Source organism: Haplochromis burtoni, unplaced genomic scaffold (assembly GCF_018398535.1).
Source record: "Haplochromis burtoni strain Fernald_Lab_line unplaced genomic scaffold, NCSU_Asbu1 Contig_478, whole genome shotgun sequence".
NCBI classification, from domain to species: domain Eukaryota; kingdom Metazoa; phylum Chordata; class Actinopteri; order Cichliformes; family Cichlidae; genus Haplochromis; species Haplochromis burtoni.
The window spans coordinates 147,982-156,894 of NW_024582839.1; the positions used below are offsets into that span (position 1 = coordinate 147,982).

Here is an 8,913-nt window from a genome sequence, read left to right on the forward strand (position 1 = left end):
TATATATATATATTTAATAATAGTTATGCTCAAAAGCATGACATTGGGACACTTGGACTGAGCTCAAATATATTTAAAAAGCACTGAAAAGCTCATGTGTATCTAAAAAGAAGGCCCGTAACTAGGCTTTATTAAATATATTGAAGCTATTATATAGAAAGAAAAACAGTATTGACCCTTTTTGTTGTGGCTGTAGTGTGACTTGGTGGTCTACTGTCTGATAGTAACTAGTTAGTAACTGTCATTTAGTTGCTTAGATATAGTAGTTTATTAGTAACCACAACGGATTACACTTACCTTTATTTTATAACTTTAGTAGCTCTATTACCCCTCAACAGTGACAATCCAGCGGTAAATCCACTGAAACCTTTCTGTTTCCTGCAAAAGTACTTTTATCTGATTGGCTGTCAGTGATAAAACTGAGAAATTACCTTGTTTTGAAGCTTCATGCAGCATGAAGTACAAATGGTGTGTGTGTGTGTGTGTGTGTGTGTGTGTGTGTGTGTGTGTGTGTGTGTACTCGAGGAAAACACAGAGAAGAACAGCTGAATAGCTGCTAACTGCCACGGCTGCACAGACAAACAAAAGAGAGCATACAGAAACACAACAGTGTCCATCAACGAAAAATCCAAAGACAACAGTAGCGCCCACACGCTCTGATTGACAAGTGATCTTTGTCTAGTGAAGAGCGGCAGTGAATGCAAAAAACCAAAACACAAAACAAAAAAGAGAGCCTATAGAAAATGTAGATTTTACAGAGCCTGCCGTCTTATAGTCCACTGCACCCACTGACTGTTCGAGAATCTGCACCGAGCAACAGTATTTCTCACCCAGAGGCCCTCTGCTATAACAGATGGAGTTATTTGCAGTTAACTCCTGAAACCTACAGCTTTTGTCAATGAAAGGCACCCTGGGGAGAGCTAAGACTGGCTGAGGGGCAGTGATGACTCACAGAGGCTTCCACACCCGGAAGCTTCCAGTAAGACTCGCAGATCAAAAGCATGCTTAATTGGACCAGTTAGGGCCCCCTTGCATCTTTGATCCATCCGCAGCGCTTTGTCTTAGTCTTCAATCGACCTTTTGTGTGTTTAACACTTATCGACATGACTGAGCGTTTGCGGAGGTCTGGGCTAACATCTGGGTAGCCAAACAGCAGCTGGTGAAGCACGTGCACTCCATTAAAACATGGTGATGTGGCAGTTTTTTTTTGCGTTGTGTCACACTGACCGGGAGTTTGCAGGGTCGAGGAATGCAGCGAAGAGAAGAGGAGGAGGTATTCTCTTACCTCGGCCTTCCAGGAAGGAATCGTGCAATTGCTCCCGGAGAAGACTGGGAATAATTTGAGTGTCCAGACCCACTGTACAGCTGTAATGTCTGGTTTAGACAGGACTGTCTACCTCTCACCCTACACAGTGGACCTCCCGGAACAGTGGAAACTGAGGCCACCCAAGTCCTGCTGGAGCTCAATGTGCCTGTGTGTGTGTGTGTGTTTATATGTGTGCATTAAATCTCATCTTACTGTCCACACAAAACAGCCAAGGCTCTGATCTCAGCAAGGGGAAGCCTGTACTCAATTTCAGACAAAAGGGGGCACGGATGGATGAAGGATGAAGAAGCAGGATGGGGGAGACCCGCAGTAGATGAGTGTGTTTGCTTTGTTATTCATCCAGATTCACGGCCCTGACTCATCCCGTAGTGCTCTTCAGACAGCTGCACGAGGAGATGCTGATGAAATATTTACAAGCTACGTGATTTAGCAGCTGCATTAGCACTTCATTAACCAAACTCAATCAATCAATCTGACATAATCCAGCTGGGACAAGTTGAAATAAAGACAAAGATAGCGGTTTGGTACCGGTTCACCGCACCTGCGGCGCCTAGCTGAACAGTAGCTAAAATAGCGAGAAACCGCAAGTGACTCAGTTTGTTGGTAGCGTAGCTGAAAACTCGCAATCTGCAACAAAACTTCCCACTTGGAAGGCAATCTTTCTACAACATCTCTGTCACTACTGCTAGAAAGGGAGAAAGAGAGAGAAAAAAATCAAAGCAGTAATAACAGCCGATGTAATCATAACTAAGAGGCCTGTGTTACCAGAAGAGGCTCAGAAGAATAATGGTCTCAAAAACAACCTGTTGTTTTTTCCCTCTCGCCAGTAAAAACAAGAAAGAGTCTTACTGGAAGAGGGATTATGATGTCCAAAAAAGTTAAACACAACACAATTTATGGGCCCATCAAAGAGCAGGAGGGGTGTGTGTGTGTGTGTGAGTGAGTGAGAGAATGGGGGGGAGGCGTGCAGCAGGCCCGACCACAGCTTTCTGCTGACTGATGCAAGCTCAGGAGGTGAGTCATGGATGAAGAGGAGGGCTGGTGTGTAAGTGCTCCTGAGGGCTATTGGGGAGAGCGAAGGTTGTGAATAACGGGAGCTGTGTACTCCAAAAATGTGGGGACAAGCGGGAGGTCACAGCCCGTGCACACATGAAAGCGAGAGCTGTGTTTGTGAAATACCAAAAAGTGACCCTAGGATGACAAGTGAAGCCTCTTCGCAGCCTTTAATCCTCACTTTCACAACATCTGATTTGGCATTCATGTAAAGCTCAAATCACATGCTTGTTATAGCTTTTTTAACTGTACTGGTTGGAAACTGTGGCACAGTAAAAGTCCCCAGGGGGGGAAGTGTTGTGTAAGAGAACCCATTACACACAAACAATTAAACCTCTCCAGGTTCGATTAAAGCAAAGAGGTGATTAACACCACTGAGTGATGACGTATTTGGTCGGTAGAACACATTCACCACAAAACCCCCAGCGGCAGGAAATGCAAACGTCGGCCCCAGGCTCGTGTGACGAAAACAAGCCGCAGAGGCCGGTGTGAAATGACTCAAGTAGCAATCCTTTAAAGATTGAAATCAGTTAGAGGAAACAGCCAGTGGTCACCACATCCTCCGGTTATCTTAAACTGCTCTGGTTGAGTAAGAGAGCATCTGTAAGTTTGATGGAGGTTAGAGAAGCAGGACTTCACTCACTGATGATGCATGTGCAGAAGAAAGTGTGAGGAACTTCTGGGGTGTTTTTTCCCTCTCTTATTGATGTACATTACATGATATTTCTTACTGATAGAACATAATTTTCCATTTGACATATTTTCTTTTGTTAATATGGAAAGAGCCTCTTGAGAACAAACACTACTTCTGAAATAAAGAATATATCCGGAAAAACACAGCTGAGGTTAGTGAGGTAGGTAGTGGTAGTGATCTGAGGTAGTGATCAGTACAACATAAAAGTAAATAGCATATTTTAAAGGATACCATGTATATAAAAGCAAATATTATGTATTTTTGTTTGTTTCCATACTTCTGTATGGTGTTATTTCCCATCATAATTTTATTTATAATTTTTGCAAGCTATTTTAACCATTTGGAAGCTTGTTTCTGCCACACACAAAAAAATTGCCACATTGATCCAAGTTAAAATTTCAAGTTACCTTGAAAATTTTGACTTACTCACAGAGCATCTTCAAATTTCAAATGACTTCTATGTACGCTGAAATTGTTCCATTATAATAAAAATAACAATCAAAATGTATTCTAATTTCCAATTTTTTTATCCCTACTTTCAATCAATTGTTATTTTTTTGGTTATAATTGTTTATTTACTATTTTAACTTCCTATTTTAACTTGGTTAGCATTATATTAAACTTATAATTGTGACTACTTATCCAAACTGTTATGCTAATAATTTTGACAGCTAGCCACGGTTTTAGCCAACAGTTTTCCAACTTTTACTCATATTGTAGCTTGCTATTTTTTTACTGTTTGACTGTTTGTTTAGTTAAGAATTTTGTGTTTGTTTATTTATACTTTGAATTAATTTTCATTTTTGTTATTTTTTAATTTTGGAGATCTAAAACACTAAACTTTGCACAAACTGAAAACTGGCCAGTCTCAGCATCTCTTTGGTGTCTTTGGAAACTATAAAACTATTCTATATTTATATTTTGTATTATATTTTATTATTTATACTGTTATATAGTGGAACATGAGCTGTTGAGAAACTTCATTTAGACATGCACAAAGAAAAACTGTCAGTTTGCTTCTTAGTTTCACCGGATCCCACTCAAAAACAGAGTTGATGAAGGTAACACACCTATCATATATGCTTCATCTGTCAATGATGTACACTAACAGCAAGACCTTATATTGATCATCTAGAACGCTTTTTGATGTAGTTTGTGTTAGTATTAGTTGCACTATATATCTGCTTTCTTCTCTTGTTTGTTCTCTTGAGGTTTGTTCCTCTCATTTTGGACTAAAAGCTACAGTGAGCTATAGCACTAATTTCAGTAGATTGCAGCAAGACACACACACACACACACACATACAAACACACACACACACACACAAAACAAAAAACAGAGGAAGGCTGGAGTAAACCTGGGAAACTGAAAAAAAAAATCAACTATTGAACACATTCTCTAAGACAGTTGTTTTTCAGTTTTAATAGTCTTCTTGATATTTTTGAACCCTAATCATTTATTTGCATACTAACTAACTAACTGATGTGATTGAATCATTTCACTGCTTTGCTGGTTTTTGCTGGTTTAGCTGTATTTATAAGCAAAGATAAACCTGAATGGGTAATTTTATATTGGTTTTCACAACAAGCGAGTGTGGCAGGGTACAGGGGCGACTATACTGGCAATCACCAGCATTGAACTGATGAAAACCTTAAATATCACCCAACTCAAGTGAGATGGGTGAGTGGGCCAAATATATTGGGTTTCTAGACTGACAGAGAATCTATCCCCGAACTCGAGTCAGGGTGCCATCAAAGTTAGTTTTTTAGGTTCTTAAGTTTTGATAATTTATAGAAAATAGGCAACTGGAAAGGATATGGTATTCTTACTGTTGTGTCCACTGCTGTGACCTCAGGAGCTGGAACATGTTTTAATGTAGGCTCCCCTCCCTTGAGCACCACGCACCCTTGGGGCCCCAAGGTGACAATAACTGACCCGCAGCCTCGTTTCAACAGCTTTTGACCAGCCCGATGTGCCTCTTCCACACTGGCTACCGAGGTACCGGTGAGCAGCTCTGCCTAAAAGTGGAAAAAAAAGCATAACAGCATGAGGTGACACTGTTTATTTAACAATTTTCTTCTAAATCAGCATTTTTCTTTCCTTTGTCAGGGAGCCAAGCTAATCAGAGGTTAGGAATTAAAATTAAAGATAGAGTAAAACCAGGACTGGGGTGGGATACTGGGAACTGCATTATGGAAATTCCCTGTGGCACAAGCCCAGTACCACAGACTGTGTGGTTATCAAAGCTTCATTTTCTGCCTTTTTTCTAAAGAAAATGTTTGTTTTGTCTCTTTAATGAACACAATTATCACAACAATTTATGTCCAAGGATCTCTAATTAGTAGTCTATTCTTACTTGCTAAAGCTAACTGCTCTGTGTTAACAGCTCTGGAGTTGAGTCAGCAGTTAATTACACACTGTGGTCAGACAGACTCATAAAACACATTCAGTCTGTTAAGGATTTGCTGGATCCGTCAGCAGTCTGCAGGCCAAACATTTTCAAAGAGTAGATGCTCTGACTATGCTGCTTCATCTGGCTCCAAAATGACTAAACAGTGACAGAGCAGGACTCGACAGCTGATGTTTGAGAAACAACAAGGAAACTCAGATAACCACAGCAGTTCTTTCAAGATTAGTTACAGCATTTATCTCTGGAGGTTAAAATATACACTGTGCAGTGAAAGAAACCAATTTTTCCACAAAAATACAAGAAAATGACATTCATGCTCTAAAGTAATGGCATAGTTAAACAACAATGTACAACGTACAACTAGCAAGCCCTTACTATCTATCTATCTATATATATATCTATCTTTTCTCTTATAATATATATTATAATATATATATATATACATAGATAATATATATATATATAATATATATATACACACACACACATACACACACAACACACACACACAACACATAAACACATATATAACTACACACATACACACACACACATATATACACACACACACACACACACACACTCACACACACACACACACACACACATATAAAACAGTAATACATTATATATAACAGTAAAGACATTTTTAAATTAAAAGCCTCAGAATTAAAGCTGAAAGTCTGAGTTTACACATCTTTACATAGACAAATATTTATTAATTGATTGGAGGGCTTGGTAATATACACATATATGGGAACTGACACAAAGAACTGCTAGCCTTACAGATTGTGTAAATAAATGCAATTTTTATTTGTAAATTTTAATTCTTTCTTTTAACAAAAATAATTGAAAAACCATAATTACACTAGAAGATAAAGGAAATGATGAATAAACACAAACAGAGCCATTAAAAATGCTCCTGTGTAAACTACAATGGGGCCATAAATTAACCCTCTTGCTCATTTTAGTCTCCAGAGTTGTCACTTTAGTGTTAAAAACACATGTGAATCTAAGTATAGTCTTATCTCCTGTGTGCTGCATACACACATAAACACACACAGTGACAATGAAAAGCTAACACTGCCCCAACATTACTTACTCCAAAGCTACTTCCTCCTTCCTTACTGTACACCAAGCAAAGCACCCAAAGGAATTTGTAGTTCATAATATTTGTGTATATTTAATCAAACTGATATGACTTTTCTCTTCTACTTCTTTTTGCACTGTACGCTGATTTATAAATATTTGCCTTCTGTTGCTCATTTGTCTTGTTTGGTCTGCTACAGAATGCACCGCTAGTTAGACGAAAATCGTATTTTAGTGGGGGAGCAGTGTGAAGGCAGCCAATGCCAACAAACTTAACAAGCTCATCATGAAAGCTGATCCTGGGAGCAGAGCTGAAGTCTTCTGTGGAAATTCTGCAGAGGAGGATGCTGTGGAAAATACTCAGTGTTCAACTCTGAGAGCAGCTTCAGTTATAAATACAGACCATAGAGATATGACGAAATACCATGAGAGGTCTTTTGTACTCATTAAAAAAATAAAGATGTTATTATAATTATTATCTTTTGTTGTTGTTTTTAACCATTTTTGGTGTCTGTGCAACGTGCAGTACTTTATTTGGATGCTCTTAATATTTCAGCTTTTTTTTTTAAAAACTGAAGTTATTTTTTTCTTTATTGTTATAAGACACTGGTCTTACTACTGGATTTATGACTTTACTTGTTTATTGCTGTTATTGCTGTATGACAGGCACAAAAAACAAATAATACCATACAAAAAAATCCTGCAGTTTACTGAAATAAAATAAAACTACTTAAAAATGTAACTGAAACAATATTAATATATAATAATTTAAAATAATTTAAAATTAAATACTATTATTTGTGTGAGATGTGAGTCAAGTGTCTATAAAAACCAGGTGTTTGTACTGTAATACCTATTCAGAACTTTTATAATCGTATTTTTAAAATTAAAATGACTTTCCCATAATAAATTCATACAATTACAACAATTGAAGCTGAAACAAATAAAAACCAAAACTATACTTACTCTGGATACCAAATGTAATCAAATTGAAACTAAAATTGGAAATGAAATAATAACTAATGAACAACACAAAGCTATTATAACTGCTGAAATGTCCCTTTAATTTTCTCCTGCATTCAGACACTCAAAGCTGAAGCTAGATATGACTAGCTACCAGTGAGCTTCATCCATAAACTGCACAGGTACATTGCAGGAAACTGGGAGCACAGACTTGGGTGGTTTGCACAACATAGTAACCAATAACATTTGTGAAACAGCTACAGTAATAATACTCCACAAAGACTACAACCAATAGCCTATAGCTGCTAATTAGGTCTCATCAGTGCCTAAATGGATGACTTATATAGTAAATTCACCTACACAACAGTTGTCATAAAAGAGGAAACCCTTCATGAAGACCAAATCTGTTTTTATATCAGGCTGTTCTGTAAAGTTGGGGATGTTTGCATGTGACTCGCTCTTGGAGCAAGGCATTTAGAGGAACTGCAGTTTTTGTAACTTCCATGTTAATTTTTTCCACTGCCGGAGCACTCAGATGGCAAAGATGAATTACAGCAACACTGGCATAACAAATCTGCCCTAAACCCCTGAGAACAAACAAGCAAAACTGAGAAGAAGTGAAAGTTTTAAATGGAAAAGTTTTGCTCTAAAGTTTGAGATTTCCAACTTTTGTTGCGGTCAAAATGCACTGGTTGGCTTTAGGACAATATGTTTGCCAAACAGAGGTGATGCTTGAGCACTAAACAAACCAGTTCACTGCTCCAATTAAACTGTGTGTGAGATCCCTGTCAGATCTGAAAGGTAAAATTTGGCTCAGGAGGTCCTCAGGTGGACATCAAAGATAATTCCCCTCACTATAAAGCACTTCAGCACACTATGTGGGCTGGGGATCAAAGAGTACCTGCACTTTGTCATCCTTAAGCCTCCTTTCACTCGCTCCTCCTACCCCTGAGCGTGCTACAGCGAGACCACACACGCACATGCACCCGTACAGAATGTGTGTCAGCTCTAACCTTGCACGGCAGGGTCAAGATGTCCCTGATAGCGGTTTTGAATAGGGGATTGAGGATCCAAACCTCCCCACCCGCCCCCACTGCTTTTGTGATCTGTCAGAGTTAACAATGACCTTGGACAGTTCAAAAATAAACCACAGAATATATGGGTGCTTTTAGAGCCCGCAGCCACCCCGGTGCTGTCGGATGCCAAAAGAGAAAAAGAGCCGTTTTGTTAGTCATCAGCTTCACACCAGGGCAGGGAATCAATCTACCTCCCTCTGCGCACAAGGATATGAGAGAGTTGAATTACGTCTGTGTGTGTGTTGGTGTATATGGTAAGTATGCACACACACACACACACACACACACACACACACACACA

General features: G+C 38.8%; 1 protein-coding gene across 3 annotated transcripts in view; it reads right to left on the bottom strand.

Annotated features, from left to right (window-relative positions):
- The window catches only part of rbks (ribokinase), a 56,206-nt gene that overhangs the window by 9,299 nt on the left and 37,994 nt on the right, over positions 1-8,913 (bottom strand). For all 3 annotated transcript variants that reach the window (XM_005946259.3, XM_005946258.2, XM_042213754.1), the window contains exon 8: positions 4,904-5,092. In XM_005946259.3, coding sequence (XP_005946321.1) covers positions 4,904-5,092 — 189 coding nt within the window. The remainder of the gene's footprint in view (positions 1-4,903; positions 5,093-8,913) is intronic.